This window comes from Salvia hispanica, chromosome 1 (genome assembly GCF_029641045.1).
Source record: "Salvia hispanica isolate PSC_SH4W2 chromosome 1, Shi_PSC_v1, whole genome shotgun sequence".
Taxonomy (NCBI): Eukaryota; Viridiplantae; Streptophyta; class Magnoliopsida; order Lamiales; family Lamiaceae; genus Salvia; species Salvia hispanica.
In genome coordinates, this window is record NC_142692.1 from 63,595,420 (window position 1) to 63,618,538 (window position 23,119).

The following is a 23,119-nucleotide window of genomic DNA, read 5'->3' on the forward strand; positions in this document are numbered from 1 at the left end:
TTTTCTCTTGTCCATTCTGATGTTTGGGGTCCTTCACCGGTTTTAGGGGGGCAAGGTTTTAAATATTTTCTTCTTTTTGTGGATGATTGTACTCGTATGACGTGGGTATACTTTATGAAACAAAAAAGTGAAACCTTCCAGCATTTCACCCATTTTTACAACCTAGTCCAAACCCAATTTCAAAAAACCATAAAAACTCTTCGGTCAGATAATGGAGGAGAATTTGTGAACTCTGATATGAAACAGTTCTGTCACGATAAAGGCCTTGTACACCAAACTACCTGCCCATACACCCCAGAACAAAACGGAGTGTCAGAGAGGAAAAACAGAACCCTTTTAGAAATGGCCCGTGCTATGCTTATCGAATCCAACACCCCAAGAAAATTTTGGCCTGAAGCAGTTGCCTCCTCAGTCTACCTATCAAACAGACTACCTTCGAGCTCACTAAACTTGAAAACTCCGCTAGAGATCCTCTCGACACTAGCGCAAATCCCATTACCTTTAACCCTTCGACCTCGGGTGTTTGGCTGTTCAGTTTTTGTCCACATTCCAAAACACGAAAGAACCAAATTATCCCCATGTGCAGTCAAATGTGTCTTTGTGGGATACGGAGTGAATCAAAAAGGATATAGATGTTTTGATCCTAAATCTAATCGCCTGTTCACCACAATGAACTGCGATTTCCTCGAAACAGACTACTACTTTAGCCATCTTAGTGGTCAGGGGGAGAATGGTAGTAAGGTCGACCCACTAAGTTGTCCACCAATTCCAGTTTATCATGCACCAGCAAACCTGGCAGAGGAAGCGAATGAGGCTGACAAGACTGCTGAGCAAATCTCACATATACAGCCCCCAACGCCCAATGCCACTGTCCAGAATACTCCCTCTCTGCTATCCACTGTAAGTCCTCCTGTAGACTCTACTACACCTGAAAGAAGCTCTCTTAATTGTACTAACAGTATTACTGAAGGGAATCAAGAGACAAGTATAGACTCAGATGAAGAGAGCCCAGATGAACCTGAGATTTGTGATTTGCTCGAGGAGCAGATTAGTGAAGGAGTTGGGGGGTACAAATTACCCTCAAGATTAAACAGGGGAGTTCCACCGAAAAGATACAGTCCTGACATTCACACAAAGGCGAAATACTCAAAAGCCTTTCTGGCCAAGAATCACATCTCAGAAATGGCTCATGCATTTGAGGCAGCGCTGTATGAAGAAGAAGAAATCCCGTGCACTGTGGAGGAGGCCTGGAGGCACAAGCATTGGAGAGAAGCAATGCAGAAAGAGATGGGAGCACTAGAAAGAAATGGCACCTGGGAAAAGTGCATGATACCGGATGGAAAGAAGGCAGTCGGATGCAAGTGGGTATTTACAATTAAACGTCGACCTGATGGCTCTATTGAAAGATATAAAGCACGATTAGTTGCAAAGGGATACACGCAGACCTACGGAATAGACTACGACGAGACATTCTCCCCAGTGGCGAAAATGAATACTATCCGAGTTCTACTTTCAGTAGCTGCGAACAGAGACTGGCCCTTACATCAGTTCGATGTTACAAATGCATTCCTGCACGGAGAATTGAAAAGAGAGGTATACATGGAGGCTCCCCCCGGTTTTTCCGATAGTTACAGTAAAGGAGAAGGATGCCGACTACGGAAGACCCTGTATGGACTCAAGCAGTCGCCTAGAGTCTGGTTTGGGAGGTTTACTGAGGCTATGGCAAAGTACGGATTCAAACAGAGCAACTCAGATCATACCTTGTTTTTAAAGAAAAGAGATGGTCGAATAACATGTCTGATCATCTATGTAGATGATATGATCATTACTGGTGATGATACTGAAGAAATTGACAGGCTCAAGGAGGGCCTATCACAAGAATTCGAGATGAAGAACTTGGGAAACCTTAAGTACTTCTTGGGGATAGAAGTATTAAGATCGGAAGGAGGTATTTTTCTAAGGCAGAAGAAGTACATACTGGATATCCTTGCTGAGACGGGGTTACTAGACTGCAAACCAGCCGACACACCAATTCTAGTAAACCACAGATTGCAGATCGTGGAAGGAGCAGAACCAGCAAGTCAAAGCATATATCAGCGCTTGGTAGGAAAACTCATATATCTGTCTCACACCAGACCTGATATTGCTTATGCAGTAGGCATTGTAAGCCAGTTCATGCACCGACCACAGAAGGATCACTATGAAGCTGCGCTAAGAATCGTGAGATACCTAAAAGGAACAGTTGGACATGGAGTACTGTTCAAAAGAAATAAGCATCGAGGGATCTATGGATACACAGATGCAGACTGGGCAAGCAATCCAATAGATCGGAAATCAACAGGGGGTTACTTCACCTTTGTTGAAGGTAATCTAGTTACTTGGAGGAGTAAAAAACAGAAAGTAGTTGCACTATCTAGTGCCGAAGCAGAGTTCAGAGGTATCAAGAGTGGATTGATGGAGATTTTATGGCTAAGAAGATTGATGAAGGAGATTGGATTGCCACAAGAAAAAAGTCGGTTGTTTTGTGATAACAAGGCTGCAATCAGTATATCTGAGAACCCAGTACAACACGACAGGACCAAACATGTGGAAGTCGACAGACACTTCATCAAAGAAAATATTGAGAGCGGAGCCGTGGAACTACCCTTTGTACGATCTGAAGATCAGTTGGCAGACATCCTCACCAAAGCGGTCAATTCGAAGAGCTTCTCCAACGTTCTGTGCAAGTTGAGTTTCGGAGATCCCACCACTCAACTTGAGGGGAAGTGTTAACAAAGGAATAAAGATCAGAATCATCCAAGGAAGGAAATAGAATTAAATCAGTATAAATTGATTTATATTGATTGAGCAATTGATTGTAAATTGATTCTAGGAAATCATACCATATACACATATGTAAAACTCTATATAAAGAGTAGTGAGAACCGATGAATAAAAGACACACAATTTCCTACAATCTATCTCTTATACACTACTCTTCTCTCTTCTATGGCCGATACCAAAAACAAGACAAACAACATAGAAAAACAAAATACGCTTAATTAAAAAAACATGCTACATTTAACCAAAAAAATACAGAAAAAAAAAACACAGAAAAAACATACAAAAGCAATAGAGGAATACATCAAATGTCGTGATTATCCAAAGTCCAGGCCCAATTTTCTCTGGATCTTCTTGATAGTAGCCCTAAGCTCCTTCTTAATTTCCTCGTTCGGTTTCGGTTCTGTGCAACTTGTAGATAGCCCAATAGCAAATGGGTCTGCGTCGCATATGCAACATCCGACATGTCATCTTCTTTGTTGGCTCGGCGCGATTGGGCTTCTGACCTGCTCGTATGTGCCTTCCACTTCCGCCTGGCTGCTTTCACGTCCATTGGGCGCCGAGGGGTAGACAGTCTCTCCTCCTGGGCTTCGCTCAAGTCGATCGGCTCAGCTCCTCTGCTGCTGGTGTAGCTCCCGGAGACGTTGAGCTGCGACCTCTTCGGCGCGTTCGCTACCAACCCCACTTGGAATTTCGGGATCTCTCTCCAAATGAGATAGGCCTCCTAGTGCTTGAAGAAGTAGACATACCGTTGGAAACCCTCATGTTGTTGGTGGAAACCCTACCATCTACCAATTTCGAGCTTCATGCGATCCCAATGCTTGCGGAGCTTGTCAAGAGTGTAGGTCTCTGCACCTTCAGGCTTCACCTGCTCGTATCTATCCAAAGATGTCGAACCAACACCTGGCTAGATCCATCGACTCCTGCGGCAAGTAGTTCACCCTTTTATCCCTCTTTCACTTGGGTGCAGACGTAGACGTCTCGACTCCTTTTTCCTTCCCCTTCCCATTCCCCTTCTTCCTTGCCTTCCCCTTTCTCTTCGGTTGGGGAGTGGGATTCTCCTTTGGAGGAGATGGTTGCATGTCAAACAGCTCGTACTTGTCCGTGCTGAAGGTCGGGTCGGTCACCGGAACAGCTATGGACCCGTCCGAGGGGTACTACCGGGGGGAGTGCCAAGCATTGTTGGTCGACTTTGTCGTCGTAATACGGATTGTACCTCCGTTCGTAGCTCCACTTGTTAGAATTTTGGGTGCGTGCGGAGTTAAGGGTCAACTAACCCCGACATATGCATTGCCGTGATATGGAGGGAAGTCAAGATATGGGTGAATGCCAAAGTACGTTGGACCGCCATGGTACAGAGGGAAGCCAGGGTAATGGGGTATTGGTTGTTCCGCCAGGATACTAATTGTTTTCGCCGAAATTCAGAGAACTTCCATCGGGATCCATTCTTAGAACTAGAGAGAGAAAGTAAAAGAACTTGTAAAGAACAGTATCTAGACCTGCCCAAGGTTTACCGAACTGTCAGTTAAAACCAGAACCGTAGTCGGTTACGGTTCCAAACCGAAACCGTGAGAATTTACCCAAATCGAAACCGTCGATTTTTTAACCGTGGTTCGGTTCAGGTTCAAAAATTTTCGAACAAAAACTGTGCCAGAACCGCCGAAAAATCGTGAGACCAAGCCGGAACCACAAAAAATTGTAAAAAATCACCGAAAAACCGCTGCTTTGGAACATCCTCGCGATTCGGTTCTGGTTCGACAATTTCCAAAACCGGAACCGGCGATTCCGAACTGTAACTGCCGGTTCCGGAACCGTGGGCACCTCTAATAGTTTAAGAGGGGTGAGGTAAAAATAATGAGAATGGATCCCCTGCTATGCTCCCACCACAGCAGGGTGTGTTGTCACAACCCAATATTATATTTATAAAATCAAATATTAAAATACCGAGCACAGCAGGGGATCCATTCCCAAGAATAATAGGGTATGAAGGTATATATAGAGATTAAAAATCAAATAAAAAATTTAAAAAAAAAAAGGGATCAGCGCCTAGATCGGTGATATCGCGCCACAGTGTGTGCGGACGCAGAATCGGCTGTGTGGGGGCCGCCGATAGGCGCCAATGTAGTTTGGCTTTGTTTACCGCGCCGGAGACAAGAGGACCAGTGAGATAATCGCATTGAAGAACCAGTTCGAGGGGATGAGCATACCAAGAGAAGAAAGCCACACGGAAAACGTATATATATGAGGTTAAGGTAGAGTTAAAGATCTAAGTAAAGAACTTAGATCAATATTAATGAATATCTAAAGTATGATTTAATTTGTTGCCAACAGAGAACATACATGCAGCATAGTATAGAGAAATGAATGGGGGCCAATCTAAAACAAGGTAATCAAATCCGGCGCTTCTCCAATTCTACTCTCATGTTGCTGCTGACCACAGCTTGCCGCCACAGAATCTTCCTCGAATCTCTCCCATTCCTGTGTGATCACCGTCTTCATCTCCACCTTCTCTTTCGTCAATCCCTCCACGATCTCCTCCAGTTCCCTTATCCCCTCCTCCGGGATCCGGTCGATCACCGGAAACTCCGCCGCGTTCGCGATCCGCATCTCCCTACACACGTCCAGGAAGTCCGCCAGCTCGTCCCCCTGCCGCGTCGCGTTCCGCACCACTCTCAGCGCCATCGCCGCATCCGCCCTGCCCGCCGAGTAGATGTCCAGCAGCACCGTCGCGATCCCGCGGCATATCTTGCCGTACACCTCGTACAACTCCACCACCACCCCTTCCATGACGTCCAGCACGAGCGGGGCGAAGGCCGCGGCCGGCGCAGGCCTGATCGCCACGAGGAGGTCGACCAGCCCCTGGAGGCTCTGCAGCATGAGGAGCTCCTGCGTCATGTCGCATGCGTCGGGGCGGTGGAGGAGGAACGTGGTGGCGGATTTGTGGTCGAGGAATGCGTAGTAGGCGCGGACGAAGGGGTCGAAGGGGGAGGCGTCGTCGTCGGGTGCGCGGAAGGAGGAGAGGTCGAAGGGGAGGCGGCCGATGGAGGAGGGGGAGGGGGAGTTGAGGAGGGCGTGGGTGAGGAGGAGGCCTTTAAGGGCGACGGGCCAGCTGCGGGTTTTCGAGATGCGGGAGGAGAGGGAGCGGAGGATGGGGGTGAGGTTGGAGGGGGACAGGCGGAGCCAGTGGCGGACGCGGTCGATGTTGCGGCGGGAGGAGGGGGAGGAGGTGGGGTGGTGGGAGGTGGCGCGGATGACGGCCTTTTCGATGTCTGGGTGGCGGCGGGAGAGGCTCGCCTGCCAGAGGCTGCTCTGGTCCTTGAGGGCGTCCGAGGCTCGCTTCCATAGCCTCATTTTCCGCTGCTCTGCCTTTTTTTTTTTTTTTTTTTCTTTTAATATTTTTAGGTAAGTGTTTGATTTGGTTTGGCTTTTTTTAGTTTCTAAATTCGAAATGGGAATGGTGTTGGAATGAGGAGACGCGTTTTGCGGTTGGGGAGCCGTCTATGGAATTTGTAATTCCAACTATCCCAGACGTGCCACATACATGCACATTAATAATACACATATTATTATCATATCAAAATAGCTATTTTAATATGTTTATTTAGTTAAAAATGAGATAAAGCCAGTAGACTAACAATGCAATCCATTTGTTTCAAAACAGAAAGGTCGGACCTACTCTATTGCATATGATCATTTCACCAGTTGTGAAATCAGAAGTTTGGACAGCATCAAGCGACTTCGATCAAACTACATACCTTTAGCAAACTAAGAGTTCACTGTGGGGAGAGTTTGAGATGTTTCTGTCACAGTGATCTGGCAACGTTCTTGAACTCGTTCAAGCAGGAATGCAGTGTTTTCTGGCGCTTTTGGAGTGATTGCTTTTCGTTCTGAAGCATATCAATAACTTCAGGTGCAACGAACATGTCCATGAATTTCACATCAGTAACAGCAAACAAATCCAATCCGAGCACAACCATAAGCCTCTCGCGACTGCATTAGAGCAAAGAACTTATGTCAATCAGAAAAATGTGAACAAAAACTGCATTTTGAATCGAAAGAGTAAAATGCTATCAGCAAAAAACATGGGGGATACTATAGCTTAATAAATATAGTGAAAGAGTTACGTTACCAAGGTGTGAGGAATCCTGAGTTTAAACTTGATGCCACACCCCTCTCAACCAGAACTTCACGAATTCCAGCAAAATGTTGAGCAGCACATGAACATATCTCTGTGTATACAGATCCTGAACCTGTTCCACCAGAAAACAGGACACCGCCATTTTGGGTTCTGAAGTGAGCCAAATTCTTGTTATTGCCTGCAATTCTAGCTTGCCGTTTCCTTGCTCCAACTTCAACACAATTACTGGGTTCTTTCTTTACCACGTAGTTTCCATCACATGGTTGATCAGGTGATGGGGTCTCAGGCACAGTCATCTGACATTCTTTTAGGACTTCCCTAGATTCAATCATTTTTCCTGGAGTCGTCTCATCTTTTCCTGGGGGGATGTTTTCTGGCTGGTCAATAATTTCTCGACGAGCTATATGCCCTCCATCTGACAGATCAAAAGCAAATGAGCTAGTTTGGACTTTATTTCCACGGTACATAGAGTTTACACCGGAACTGAAACTCCCAGAGAGGTCACTGTCGTAGCAAATCAGAGAGTATGGACTTGTGACTGAATCCAGATGGTGCCGAACTACTTGTTTGCATTGCTTGGCAAGATCCTTTACAAAGCTGTAGTAAGAGTGTCTCAAAGCAGCAAGGAAACCAACAAACCCGTCCATGTCTCCAGCTTGCAGACCATCTTAACAAAATTAAGGCAAATGAAATGAGTAAGTCATGTAATCAGCTAAAACTAGATCTTTGCTCTTGTTTCCTAAGAGGAGAAAGGGGCATATGAATTACAGAATAGTTGTTTTAGGGAGGGAAAATGATTATATTAAAACATGCAACTTTTTTTTAAAAAGTAAATAATTTTAGAAGTCTAAACTATAAAATAAAGGTTTAGGGGTATATATAATCAATGAGTGCTGGAAGATGCTAGTTTTTTTAACTGAGCATAACCATTATGTTGGGGGACACTATATCCTTGATCATACTATCTAATAGCAACAACCAACAATTGCGTATTGCAAGGTGATAAACATGTACGTATTGAACTCCATAGAGCGACCATAGAATAAATTTGCCATTAAGAAACTATGAACTGATCAAATTTTGTGGTTCTAAACTTACATCCTGTGTGATGATGGCGGTTTCTCTCAATGGCAATATCAAAAAGATTACATAAGACAAAAGCAAGGCGGTCACATGCTGTGTCCAGAAGAGGAGCAAGCCACAACTTAGCTGCAGTACGAGCAATCTCTGCAGCAGCCTCTGAAACTCCTCTACTCCCATTCCGGCCAGCATGTGCAAGTAAGATATTTGCCACCTGCCAAATAACCAGGGAAGGAATTCTTAACATAAATATTTTTTCTAAAAACTATTTTGCGTTGATGATATGCACCTTCTCTCTTGACACTACTGGGCATTCCATAGAATAGGTGGCCATGCGAAACTCATGGATTACTCTTTCAAATGCAGCGCCACCATAAAGACGAAGAGTTGAATTGGGAGGCTTTGTATCTGTGCTAACACCAGGCCAACCACCTATACCACTCTCAAGTTTTTCTTCTTCTGTTGTTTTCCCCCATTGTTCTGGTGCTGGATCAGCTGCTCCATCAAGAAGTGATTCCTTCAAGGATTACAATAAATATAGTCACAATCTTTACAAACAAATCAACATCTGAGCAATGAGGCTCAATTTGCAAAATTGAAACATTCCTAATATTAAGTTAGAATATACACCAGATGGTTGCTCAGAGATGCGGTATGCAACATAGCAGATCTGCGAAGGTGCGCGACATCAGAAGTTCCCTGTATTTTGACCTCCATTCTAGTCAACTCAGCGGTTACCTCACTACAACGTTGTTCTAGTAAGGCCAATGTAGAAGGGGCAGCCTCTTTATACCTCTTCTGTAGTTCAGATTCTAAATAATCCCTAAGACAGCCAAAACCTATGTGGGATCTGTACTTGTCTTCATCAAATCCACCTTTGACTGCATCACGTAAATGGTGTATCACTTCTGTATCTACCTGAGATATTTTCCTACGAAACTCATCATTTGACACTATACTTTTATCCTTTGGAAGAGCAACAAAAAAGGGTCGAGTGTTCTCCCCAAGGTATCCACCCGCACTTAAATAGCTGTCCACTTCCCAACGGTCACTGAACTCCTGCAAACTCAAAGGTTTACTCATCTTTCTCAAGTTTTCCATTATATTGGCAACAAAGAAGTAAAGGAGGGAGAAAAATTGACTAACTCAAGACATAGAAGCGCACTCTAAAACTATTTATTCCCTTTTCTTCTCTAAAACTAATCCTACAAAATACGTAACATACCTTGAGTCGGTTATCAAATTTGGAGACAACAACAAATGTGCGCTTGAAGGTTGGATCTAGCTCACGTATTGAGTCCAACCACAAAGATGAACACCATTCAACACTACTCTGTTGAAGGAATAGAATAATGCGATGAGGTGGACTAGCCAAAGATTTGACCATCGACAAAATATCATCGGGTGTACTCTCTGGTTCACCCTTCTTTGCCTGTTAAACAACATCAGGAAATAAGCTGCGAACATAAACAAAAGAAACCTTTCATATAAATATTCAAGTTACCCTGTGTACCTTGAGAATAAAACCTGGAGTATCTATAATGGTAAGGTTAGGACAATGTGCATATTCCACTCTCATAACAATGGGCTTAGCTGAAACAGCCGTTTTGGTCTCCCTCAAAAGTGCTTCAGTACGAGATTTTATGGTATCTGCAATCGCCGTAGATGATACCATTTCGTTCCCATATTCTTCAGAATCCTCATCCTGCTCCACTAACCAGATTACTACTCACTCAAAACAAGCAAGGGTATGTTTATTTCATTTTATCCTATAATATTTTCAAGTATGCACTTAAGTCATATTAATCGCCAGAAACCTCCATGAACGGCTTATCCAAATGATGCTAACTCAAATTCAAGAGTAACTAATTTACTGATTCAACCATTCCCTAAAATGTTCACAATAGTGCTCGGAGTCATAAACTCTTGAATCCAGAACATTTGAACATCGGATTCGATATCTTATCAACGTATTGAAGCATCGTATTCTAAATACAAAGGAAATCGTCCATTCAATTCGAATTTCGAAATTACTCGTAGCCACTCTCAATCAAACTATTAGAACTTTGCGTACAGAAAATTCACCACAGATAACAGAACTACGAAGAAATAGGAGGAACGTTAGGGACCTGAAATCGGCAGCGAGGCTCAAGCGCATTGGAGTCGTGAATCATCTGTAAAATGAGAGGGCGCCGAGTGCCCATTTCGACTTCACGCACATTGAATCGGAACCCTAGCAGCGCTTCAAGCAGTGAGCTCTTGCCGTCGGACTGGCCGCCCAGCGCTACGATCTCGGGGATCGGGAGCTTCTCTCCGAAGGCGACGGCGGCGGCCTGAAGGCGGTTGTAGGCCTCAAATCTCCGTTTGTTGGAAGTGTCCATAGCCTGATGCTGTTGCCTTTGTTTCCTAGAAGCCGACTTCTCGGCTGAAGGCGTTTTGGATGCTGAGGTGAGGAAGTCGCGGCTGCCGTCGGTGGCCATTGGATCGGAGTTTGAAATGGTGGCGTCGCGATTTTATGGAAACGGATGTTTCAAATTTTGAATTTGAGCGCTACTACTACTTGCCGTTGAAATGTTTATAAAATAATTTCCTAATTTATTCCTTATTATAAAACAAAAAATAAGTATTGTATTCCTCCATAAATAAATACAGAGTACGGAGTATGTTATTTTGATTTTGTAAGTATTTTATACCACCTAAAACAAAGGTGATGATAAAAATTAGTTGAACGAACTATATTTCTTTTTATATTAAATTATATAATAGGATTTTGATAGAATAATTTTATAAAATATGAACATCATTTATTAAACTGTAAAAATGAAATAAATTATTTAATGATCAACATCCGAAAATAATTTATTGTAAAATTATATACCGACGAATGAGGATCACGGGCTAACGCACATTGGGCTTTGATTGGGGTCAGTTCATTGATCTTGGCATAACAAGCTGGAAGTCAATCCTCCAATTGCATTTTCTTTTTCTGTTTTTTTATTATTGATTACAAATTTACACTTTATTATTGATAAATCAAAACACAACTATCAATGCAGAACTAACACAAGTAGAAAAAGATATGGATGGAAAAATGAAGATGTGGAAGTACAGGTTTAGGCCTTCGTAATCTCAAAGTTGGCATTGTTAAGATGAGGCAATAACACGTACTCTATCTGTCTTATAAGAATATGCACTCTATCCTTTTCAGTTTGTACCACAAAAATATGTACTTTCTAATTTTAGAAATTCTTTTCTCTTTAATAAGATGGAATTCATTCTCCACTAACACTACTTTAATTACTTTTTCTATATATCTCTCTCTTACTTTACTAATTTTGCATTAACAGCCGTGCCGAACCCAAAGTGCATATTTTTTAGGGACGGAGGGAGCAGTTAGTTTCACCAGTAAGCCAACTATCTTCTTCATTTCTTCCTATTTGGGTTAATTCTGATAAGGCCATGATATATTGAGATAATGATACATAGTTAGTTTCATCAGTAAGTCAATTATCTTCTTCATTTCCTCCTATTTGGGTTTATTCTAATGATGGATATTTTGGAATTTGTAGTCGTTCAACATCAGCTTCTAACTTTGCAACACTTGATACATTAATGGGCGATCACTAGGATTCACTTATACGCACCATAATGCAACTAATGTCATCTTTTACAAAAGACACTTTCTACCAATATTTCTCATCATTATCCAATATGGGAAATATTTAGAAGACTCGTCATTATTTCTCTTCATTTCTCTATTTAAGCCCATCATTCTCATCAACAAGACAACAACATTCTGAAGCTATACACATGTACTTTTGAATAGACGCTACCAATACCTATATTGAAAACTTCAGAAGCAAAATACCATATGGTTCCTCAAGCGGCCATTAAGGTCATTGTTGTCTTCTTCGTGGAGCACAACTATGGTAGTTCAAAATCCGATATTTTGGGAGTGAAATTTTGGTCAAGGAATATGTTGTGAAGTATGATGACAAAATGAAGACTTTGGATGGTGCATCATTTATGCAAATAGTTTATTCCTTGATCTATTATAACTACAATATCGCATTGAAGGAAACCTCTTGTTATTTTATTTATGTCTAATTACGAATATCTGATTGGTCACTATGAAGGAATGTGATATGGATTAGGATACGATGAAGGACCCGTTGAATATATTGATCCAAGAACCCCACGTATAAGGATTGGCAGCAGACTCCCTTGATTGAGAATCTGGTTTGATCAACTCCAAGAGCTTGGAAAACCTCGACCCGTTGGCTATATGATCAGCCAAGAACCGCGGTATGGTTAAACGTCACAAGAACTTGCTCAAAGTATCTTGATAAGTTCCAAACAAGTGAAATACTATACAAAGAGAATTCAACTCACAAAGACAATGTCTATTTTCATATTTGATTAATGATCCCCTCAAATGACATGCTTACAAGCCTTTTTATAGGCTAGAATGGACTCTTGAAAGTTACACATCACTGGTACAACTTAAGAGACTTAAAATGACTCATTATAACATAAACGTAACTCCTAAACCTTTGGTGTAACTCTAGGACATCTAAAATCACTTATTTAACACAAAATGTAACTTAAAAGGACCCTTCATTTTGGCTGCTCCAACTTGGATGAAAATGCATCATGTATCTTCAATTTGGGCCTCCAAAATGTGATATGTAGTCACTCCAAACTTCATGCATTGGACTGCCCATTAACTTAAATAGTATTCATCATTTGGCCCAATGTAAAATGGTCTTGGACTTGGGCTTTTATTTCAGCAACTAAAGCATCATGAACTCTTTTATCTTCTTAGCTCTAGCTCTTACAATTGGCCCATTTTGAATGATCAAGGGATCCATCTTTATTGTCCTCGTAGATCAGCTTGGATGCATCTTCGTTAGAAGGATTCTCTTATGTTATATTTAGATGAAGCATCTTCGAAACTTGTAGATCAAAAACCACAACATCAAATTAAAGAAAAATGGTAATCATTGGTGATAAGATGATCAAGCCTACCATGAGATGAGTAACAGAATAAAAAAACATCACATGCATATTATACTTCCATAATATTTGCAAAAACAAAATCATCAAGTTATTTCAACACAGAATAGTTTTAGCGCGTTTTCAGCGTCATTGACATCTATTATTGGTGAAAAAAAATGATTGCATTTGCATAAATATGGTAGAAAATGGGTATCTCATTAATAGAAAAATTTATCAAAAATAAATAAAACAACATATGAAAAACTAAATCGACGTCATTGGCGTCTACTATTGGGAAAAAAAAATGATTGCATATTTGAATAAATATTTGTAGAAAATGGGTCAATCACTAATAATTTTTTTTGTCAAAAATAAATAAAACAACAGATGAAAAACTAAATCAAGGGTAACACAATGATATTATTAAATGAAAATATACTACTCCAACTAAATTGTATAAGCAAAATTTTTTCTCGATTATTTTTGAAAAATAACTATATAAACATTATTTTGTTGCAAGTTAATCAAGCAATTTAAATTTTGAAGTAACAAAACTCATCAACGTTCACAAGGGAGCAAAAATTTATGTGAACATCTTATACGAACATTACTCTTCTTTGATGTATATTTAGCATTATTTATTTTATTATAATATAATTAATTTGATTTTAATACTTTAAAAATGTTATTAATATCTTTAATTTTATAAAATTTGTAAAAATCAAGTTTAATTTATTGTTTCCTCTAGTTTAAATAAATAAATAAATTGAATTTTGATTATTATGAATTTTATAAAAATAAAAATCTTACTCCCTCCGTCCCCGATTAAGAGTCACACTTTGATCGGGCACGAGTTTTAAGAAATGTAAAGAAAAATTGGTAGAAAAAATTAGTGGAATGTGAGACCCACTTTTTTATATTGGTTTTATAATAAAATGTGAGTGAAGTGGGTTAGTGGAATGTGGGAACTACTTATCATTTATAATAAAAATGAAGTGTGACTCTTAATTGGGAACGGACCGCAATGGAAAAGTGTGAATTTTAATCGGGGACGGAGGGACTAATATTTTTTAATGTATAATAATTAACGGACTGAATACTAAATGTATAAAATAAACAAATAATATTAAATGCATATAAAACAAAAGATAATCTCACATAAAGATGTAGCCTATTATTTCCCACGCACAAACTATATTTCTAACTCAATACTAAATTCTTAAACAAGTCCCTGATAAATAAACATTTATAATAACGAAATTATGGTGATATCAACTTCACGTGGAATTATGAACTGACACAATCCATTGATTTGTAAATGATACTACAAGAAGTTCATACATAAAAAACATGTGGGCTACCACAGAAGCATTTAGATTTTCAAACCTTCCACCTGCACCTCCTAATATCATTGAGATTTTGTGTCAAACATTGACAAAATTTAAAATATTTCTAACAGCTGTTCCTCACTAATTCTACTTTCCAAGAGAAATTGACGGCAACCACCTAATTAATTAAAGTATTAGTTAAAGCTTTAACCTAATGATCAGCTAATGTAAATCTTGAAATTTTTTTAGCTATTCAGCTTAACTTTCTCAAAGAAAATACATCCCTTTTTCACCTTTGTATTCTTTTCAGAACATATGATAAGTTTTTGTAGTTCTTTCCTTAGAAATTAGAATCACATCTCAAATAATAAAAATCACGATTCTATTGATGAATCCATCGACTGTCGTTGTCGATTGCACTTAAAAATGATAATTAAGTATTTGTAAAAAAAATTTGCATTGGAATCAACAATTTATAAATTAGGGCTTATCTTTACAAATGATATAGAGAATTTTAGAAGATATGGTAAGTTTATTTTTTGATGTGATGGTAAAATTAGTTAGGACTTTAGAATGCCAAAGTTTAACTAATATTGACCCTACGAACAAAACGACACACTAACTACTGTGACTTTTACCATTGTTTTTTCACTTTTATCAATTAAACTTAGGCGAACGGTTTTTTATTGTGTCCCATACAAGTGCAATTATGTGGAATTCGTACATATAATAAATAATTGTATCAGTTTTACCCAATATTACTATAGAGGATGTGACAATATATACGTATACAGTGCTTCTGTGCTTGCTTATACATACTGTGAGTATTGACTAATTTCTTATTGAATTATTTTGATTCATGAATGTACTATGTTTGACATAAATGACCATCTGTCTTTCCTCAATGACATATGCTTAATCGTGCGCTAGTTAATTTATTTAATCTTTTGAAATATTAATTCGAAGAATATGAAATGGTATAATTGAGTGTATTAGTAGTACATGGCATATTAATCCACAAAAGGACATAAATTTACTATTAAACGAAACAAAAAAAAAACACGATTACTTGTTCTGACGATCACTTAACTTTGATTTAAGTCTAACATTTCAGATTGCATAAAAACAACTAATTAATATAGTAACTACATACAAGCTTGTACCATATGCATAAATATATATACACATATTTGAATATAAAGTACTCGATTTTCTTTTCTCTATTTTGGATTATATCCCATTCGCGATCTTTTAAACAAACAAGTGCATATGATCCTCACCATATCCAAATCTTGCATGAAAAATTGTACAAGAAATTAATTTCTTGCTCCCATCAATCTCTTGTCCGAATTATAGTAATTGTGCCTCTCCCTTGTGTATGAATTCTTGTGAAGGCCACCACAGCCTTGCCAGAAAGACCTGGTCCATCTGGCGAGACTAGCGGCCGACAAGCAAAGTCTCCTACAGGGTGTCGTACTGGCCGTGTTGGGGTCATTAGGATTCTCTCGTTGATGTCGTTTAGTGTCATGTCTCCTTCGAATCCCCCGGGCTTCACTAGAGCAAAAGGGTACACCACTTTCGCTACCACCCTCTTTTTTCTTTTATCGCCTCTACCATCTGATACAATTAATTTGTTTATCATGAATCTATCATATCACTCAAAGCAAATACGTCCAAAGTGAATGATGCTTAAATGAAAATTTAATTTAATTTTTCGTAAAAGCACAAATTGGATAAAGTAACAGAGTACTATTAGTACTATTTTAATTTGAATACGAAGTAAAGACTGATTTAATTTTGCCAACTTGAAGTATATATAGCTTGACTTTAAATTGAAAAAAGGAATACATTTATGACGAGTGAAATTATTTAAAAGAATTTGTCCATCAAAGATTTATGACGTGCAGTCTTTCTTTATGAATTAGTACTAAAGTCTAAAGAAAAAGGAAATATCTCTGTATGAATAATTAAAGGAGAGTTGCTTAGTGAGGAAAAGACAAGAGAAGGGAGGGACAAAGCTGGATTCTTAAGGAAAGAAATCTAACTCAAACAAAATTGATATTGATTCTTAATTTCTATAGATAATGAAAGAAAAGAAGTCACCAGAAGCATAAAAACTGGGGTCTATGCAATATAGACTTCCTTTCTCAGGTGATTCTTTGTGAGAAGACACTGATATTGATGAATCATATGTTTCCGAAACTGCTGTCTCCTCAGGCGTTTTCAATTCTGCCACACATATATTCTATTTTTAGCTCTAACAAATTTGAAATATGTGCAATAATCTGAAAACTAATTAATTAGAAGAGATCAATTACCTGAAACGGTGTCGCATTCGGTCATTTGAGTGAGGGTGCTGTTGAAATTTTCTATCAGATTTGACGTCCAACAGTTCTCCTGTATACATTCATGTATGTATATGTATTATGTAATCAAAATGGAAACTCTAAATAACAAAACAACAACAACAAATTTTGAAATATTGAAATTTTACAATGTGTTGACACTGTGTTGAGAGAAATACCGTTATCCTTCTACGCTTGGAGCTGAATTCAAAGAGAACATCTTGAAGGTATCCGGTTGAGAAATGATCGCAATCATCATTGATAAATGACGATTGATTGTATTGCTGGTGATGGTGTTCGAATTGTAGGGTTCTCTCCATATCTGCGATCAAATCGGAGTTCATCAGGTGCATGCGTACGTGTAGAGAGAGAGAGAGACTGTGTGTGAGTGTGTTTATAGAATTGTTGGCATTGCGGTGAAAGAGAAAGAGAAAAGAGAGAGATTAAGAAAAGTAATTAAATGTAGTAGCATATAATTAAAGGTGGAAGAGAGGAAGAAGAAAGAAGGGGAAAGGGGAAAAGTGAAGATGAACATACAACTAGACATGTCTGCGTTGAAAACTCCAATGTTGTGGAAATCCCAAGCTGTGGAAGAACTCTGACCCTTCTTATAACTGCTGCTGAAAGCTATGGAGTCGAGTCTGCTTTTATACTGTATCTTTGTTGAAATGTTTCACTTCTTTTTTAATGTATAAATAATTAATGAAATATGATCAAATTTTGTCAATTTTATATTTTTTGAAATTTAGAAAATTAAATTATGAAGAGTAAAGGTCAAAACTGGTCCTGAACATATGCACATTTTATGATTTTGGTCTCATACTTTATCTTTTGAATTTTTGCATCCTGAACATTTCAACTCGAATCATAATTGGTCCTACACTAACACTTCCGTCAATTTTTAAACGGTTTTAACCAGATTTTGACCGATTTTTAAATGATTTTAACCCGAATGGGACTGTTAAAACCATCAAAATCAGGTTAAAACTATTTAAAAAATTGACGGAATTGTTAGTGTAGAACCAATTGTGATCCGAGTTGAAATGTTCAGAATGCAAAAATTTAAAAGATAAAGTATAAGACCAAAATGATAAAATGTGCATATGTTTAGGACCAAAATCATAAAATCATAAAATGTAGTGTCTATCCTATCTTTTTAAGTGTAATATTACATGCTAGTCCGAACTTTATATGCTAGACTTTTTTGAAAAGAAAATTGTGGGTGGGTATGCATATATACTACTTTTATTAAGAGATGAACTTAATATTATTCTAAAATAAACAATCTTGATGACATAGTTTATGCTATGCATCCAGGGAGGTCATTTTCTACCCCAGTTAAGACTTTGCAGTGATGCTTGATATAACCAAAAATACAATGTGTTTATAGACTCATATCGTTTTTTAAGTGGGGTATCTTTATTACCAACATATCAGAAATGGAGATTTGCTCGTGTTCGTTCTAAACCATTTATACCATTTAATTTTATTCTGATCCTCGTCCCAATTTAATGTAATTCACTCATCCATACATATATTTATTGTAGATCTTTAGTTAGATTTATAGTTGCTATAGTTATAGATTTAATCAGTACTAGTAATAAACTAAAAGAGGTCATTTTCATTTAAGCTATACTCATATACAATTATCAATTGCAATCATACAAACGAGATAATATGTACATATAACATTCAGAAAAGAACAACTAATGTGTAAGTACTTCATAATATAGGACCATCGTTTTAATTGATCGATTTGGTGATTTTTAATAATTAACATGCAATTAATATATATCAGTAGCATTGAAATTATACTAATGAATTAATTAATTTGCTTGGCAACTCATTTGCAAGGTATAGATGACATGTGAATATTGTAGTCTGAAGATGTAATGTTATAAGCTTTTGCAATAAACCAAATCAACAAGAGGCGGTGAAAAAGACAGATATGTTTCTTGGGATTCGGAAAATATAAGCTTCACTTTCTCATATTTCTGTAAATTTTTATGTGGGGAGAAAGGATTGGTGGGGTTTAAAGTGGGGAACTAAATAATTGCTTTGGTTATCATAGCATGTTCTATAGCATGAACAAGAAAAAGGGATTTTCAAAACTCATCTTCTAATATGTATCATATTAATATAAATATATATAGAGAGAATTTGCTTCTAATTAATGAAACATGGGAGTATTTTACAGTAATAACTATTTTTGGTTATTGGATGATAAAAATCTATTAGTAAATTAATCACTTTGTAATGGATTCATGATCTTGGATTCAAATCTCATATGAGATGAAATTTTCAATTTTTGAGTTCACACATTCTAAACTACTCATTTGTTTCTTAGTGAGTTCATAGTATTATTTACTTTTAAATGGGTTTGTAATCTAACATTTTTATATGTATGTGTGTATGTGAGAGGGAGTCGTGACTGCATGGCCATAGGACTCAATTCAAATGGGATTTTTCTCTTTTTGATTTTTGGTTTTGGGATGATTTGCAATTGCAACAATTTCTTTTTGCTTCTTCTTCCTTTTTTTTTATTTATTATTTTTGGTGACTTTTTTTTCTTTGATTCTGCTGTGGTGGGATCACGCCAATCTCGTGTGCTTTTTATTTTTCCTTTTATTTTCAAGATAGTTTTATTTTGAGTGGTTGTAAATTGTAGATTTTGAGCATTTGGTCAATATATATCATCATAGCCTTGGTCAAACTTCTTTAAGGCATGTGTGTTTGGACCATGCAAAGCTGCTTGTAATAATTTGATGAAAATTGGGAAAACAAGTTCCTATTCTACTTTATTTTTTGTTAGAAGATGAAATGTAATGCCTCATAGCCAAATATATTTAAACTTTTGAGAATTGAGATACTATCCCACAAGTTTTTGTATAAAATAAGTTGTTTTTAAATAAGATGGATAATTTTCTCCGCATTTTGATACTTGTTGTGTGACAATTAGGTAATTTTAGACCCACTAAACTATTTATCATATTTTGGGTGGGTCATATTTCAACGTTAAGATATATTGGTATGTATTTCAAATTCACAATCTTCTTCAATTATTTAATTTGTTTTTTTGGGAAAAATGAAAATCTATTGGACACAAAAACAAAAATGTCCGGCCCGCCCAGTTATTTGATTCCCTAGACAATGTTAATATTCGTCCATTGGATTCTGGGCTTTATTTCTCAGAAGATCCATGCAGTTTCTATTTTTGGTTGTTATACTGCCAGTCATCTATATAATTCTAGTAATCTGCAAAATGATAGTAGTAATTAGATAACATGAATCAAGGAGGATTAAGACAGAGATTGATTCTCCTCGAAAGTTAACCTTTCCTTATATTTAAGTAAATTTTGAAAAAAGAATGAATTACATTTTATGTAAAACTATATTTTGCTATGCACAGTAATTCATTCCTATAAATATCCATAACTTTAACTTTAAAGTGGAAATTCATAGTAGTATGATTTAGTTGTTGGGCGTGTGCGTTCGGATTTTTAATATTTCAAAATACTTTAATTCCAATTTGTAATATGGAGTATTATGTAGTAATTTCTTTTATGACTATGTTTTTGTAAATCCTTTTAAGTATATCTTGACACAAGTTATTTTGTCACAGCTCTATCCGATAAACAATGTCAGTCGCACAATATCAGTTCGTGTAATTGACGACTATTTGACATTTCTTGCATACAATAGATTGTGGCATGCAAGTATAGTGAATTTATTATAATTTATAAAACTATAGTACTCACAAAAATATTAAAAAAATAAAATAAAATAAAATCATATAATGATATCATTTCTCAGTCTGTTAGAAAAAACTAAATAACATGACATTTCTCAATAGAAAAAAAAAAGACTGAAGTACTTAAGAAATATAAAATCATACTCCATATCAAATTGTTACAAAAACTCATCTCCAAAGCTAAGGTCCAATTCATTTTGAAGACCCAAATCTTAATTCACCATGCATTAGGTATTCAAAACTATGGCACACCTTCTTCTCCACATTTCTCTTATGCTGAGGAGAGGTTCTGCTCTTTTTTTGTCAAATATCTCATCGAACTCTCTTCTCAATTTTTAACTAACAGCGATGATTTCTTTGTATTTAATTCTCTTCTCTCTGATTATTTTCATCACTTTCTCGTTGTTCTTTCGTGAATGTGTTGGCCGTGGGGTTAGAGGCGGGCTGCTGCAAGGTCGGCAGACGAACTGGTATATTCCGGTGGCAATGACATTCATTGACCCACGGTCCACCCGACCCCACCTAGGTTTATCCCTGGTAGTAGTCTAGTAGAGACATTTTATTAGCATAAGTATGATTTAAGAAAATTGTGTTAAGTCAAATGGAGTGAAAATAAAATAAGAAAATAGAATAAAGTAGAGATATACAGAGAGAATAAAGTTAAACTAAGAGAAATGATTTTATTTTGTTTTTGCTAAAAAAATGATCAATGTGACAACCCGAAAAAGAATACGACTTACCTACATAGGAACGAAGGGAATACTTTCTTATGCAAGGATGTTTAGTTGTAATATACACTAAATAAAGAAAAATTACCTATTGTATTAAGTGTATCAAGTATTATCCTCTTAGACCTTCTTATGGTGCATGTACCAAGTAATATAGTATTAGAGCAGCTTTTGATCCTGGAAGATGATCGAACTTAAAATTGAGCTTCATCACGTTTGAATTACCACAACCTTTCCAAAAATTAAACCAATTCCTACCCATAAAAGTATGACAATAAATACAGAAAACGTCAAATTAGGCATAAAATTTGATGTGAGTAATTTTTCCATCTGGTCATGACATATGCAAGTTGTCGTCACTCATCACCCACCCGGACACCTCAACGAAACTAGCCTAAGTCAAAAGTTGACGATCCAGAATTTCCCGAATGGAAAATGTTAGACCTCACTGTTTTTTATTGATAGTGTAAAACATAGAGAGATAGTATATTGTTATCATTTTGCACAATATTCAACTACAAAAGGGTATGTGAGACAATCTCAACACCACTTTCAACAACACCACCAATCTTGTACATAAATATGATTTGGAGGCCAGGGCCAATAAGCTATATCAAGACAACCTCACATTAGAGAAATATTGGTGGATTGGACTCCAAAACATATGGAAATAGACAGTATATACACTCATCAATCTTCTTAACGTGAGATCCTTATGCCACTATACTTCTTCCTTTAATACAAAGTTAAACAATTTTTAAGACTATCCTCATCAGTGACCCTCACCAACCCAACCCCAATCAACTTTTTAATAAAATATTCACTTCTCTTTCATCCACATATATAACTCCCAACTTATTAAAACTTTTACTTCCATCAATGACTCCAACTCAATCCCAATACATATTTTCTTTTTCATATACTTTTAATCAATATAATTTTATAAATTTATTCAAATATATTAAAAAACTCATATAAAAATTATATAAATTATTTTATAATTCAAATTTATAATAAAAATTATTACACATTCATATATAATTGAAATACAACATAATAAAAATACACAAATAAAAGAAATACGATATAATAATAGAAACTAAATATATTTGTATGTGACGCTAAACTAGACATGTGAGACACATTTGCAGTAAAGCATGTGAAAAATCAATAATTTTTGCAGGATAATGCATGCGATACAAAATATTATAGTGATGCATGTGACATTTCAAAAACTTTTGTAAGATAATGCATGTAGCACCAAACTCATATCTGCAAATGCATGCAATAAAAGAACTGATTCTTGTCGCATCTCAATTACTTTTGCAGGAAAATGCATGTGATACCAAAACTCAGATATGCAAATGCATGTGATAATGAAATGATGCTCGTGACATCTCAAATACTTTTGCAGGAAAATGTATGTGTCACGAAAATAATTTCTACAAATGCATGTGATAGAGAAATAATGTTTGTGACATCTCAATTGCTTTTGCAGAAAAGTGCAAGTGACCAAATTTTTATATGCAAATACATATGATAAAGACCTGATGTTTGTGACTATCTCAATTACTTTTGCAGAAAAATGCATGTGATACAAAAACTAATACTATTTGCAAATGTATGTGATCAAGAAATGATGCTTGTGGCATCTCAATTACTTTTGCAGGAAAATGCATGTGCCACGAAAATCATATCTACAAATGCATGTGATAAAGAAATAATGTTTGTGACATCTCAATTGCTTTTGTAAGACTTTCTCCGTCCCCGATTAATTGTCACTCTTTTTCATTTCGGTTTGTCCCTCAATAATTGTCACACTTCAGTTTTACCATAAATGATAAATAGGTCTCACATTCCACTAACTCACTTCACTTATAAAATCAATATAAAAAAATGAGTCACACATTTCACTAACTTTTTCAACCAAT

The 23,119-nt window shown here is 37.1% G+C and overlaps 3 protein-coding genes across 4 annotated transcripts; all 3 read right to left on the reverse strand.

Annotated features, from left to right (window-relative positions):
- Positions 1-5,031: 5,031 nt before the first annotated feature.
- On the reverse strand, positions 5,032-6,331 carry LOC125218887 (putative clathrin assembly protein At1g25240). Its single transcript, XM_048120679.2, has one exon. The coding sequence runs from the start codon at positions 6,169-6,171 to the stop codon at positions 5,197-5,199; it is 975 nt and encodes a 324-aa protein (XP_047976636.1). The 5' UTR covers positions 6,172-6,331; the 3' UTR covers positions 5,032-5,196.
- Positions 6,332-6,368: 37 nt separating this feature from the next.
- Positions 6,369-10,595, reverse strand: DRP5A (Dynamin related protein 5A). Its single transcript, XM_048120678.2, has 8 exons — positions 10,168-10,595; positions 9,552-9,743; positions 9,264-9,470; positions 8,669-9,097; positions 8,328-8,555; positions 8,057-8,252; positions 6,950-7,625; positions 6,369-6,810 (listed from the first exon to the last, which is right to left on the reverse strand). Exons 1-8 carry the CDS (start codon positions 10,516-10,518, stop codon positions 6,624-6,626), a joined length of 2,466 nt encoding a protein of 821 aa, XP_047976635.1. The 5' UTR covers positions 10,519-10,595; the 3' UTR covers positions 6,369-6,623.
- Positions 10,596-15,433: 4,838 nt separating this feature from the next.
- LOC125223824 (uncharacterized) lies at positions 15,434-17,337 on the reverse strand. 2 transcript variants are annotated; one of them, XM_048127119.2, is made up of 5 exons: positions 17,247-17,337; positions 16,889-17,031; positions 16,683-16,761; positions 16,468-16,593; positions 15,434-15,981 (listed from the first exon to the last, which is right to left on the reverse strand). In XM_048127119.2, exons 1-5 carry the CDS (start codon positions 17,254-17,256, stop codon positions 15,698-15,700), a joined length of 642 nt encoding a protein of 213 aa, XP_047983076.1. In that variant the 5' UTR covers positions 17,257-17,337; the 3' UTR covers positions 15,434-15,697. The 2 variants fall into 2 exon arrangements, with proteins under 2 accessions (XP_047983076.1, XP_047983075.1); XM_048127118.2 differs by lacking the exon at positions 17,247-17,337 and having other exon boundaries at positions 16,889-17,213.
- Positions 17,338-23,119: the final 5,782 nt, after the last annotated feature.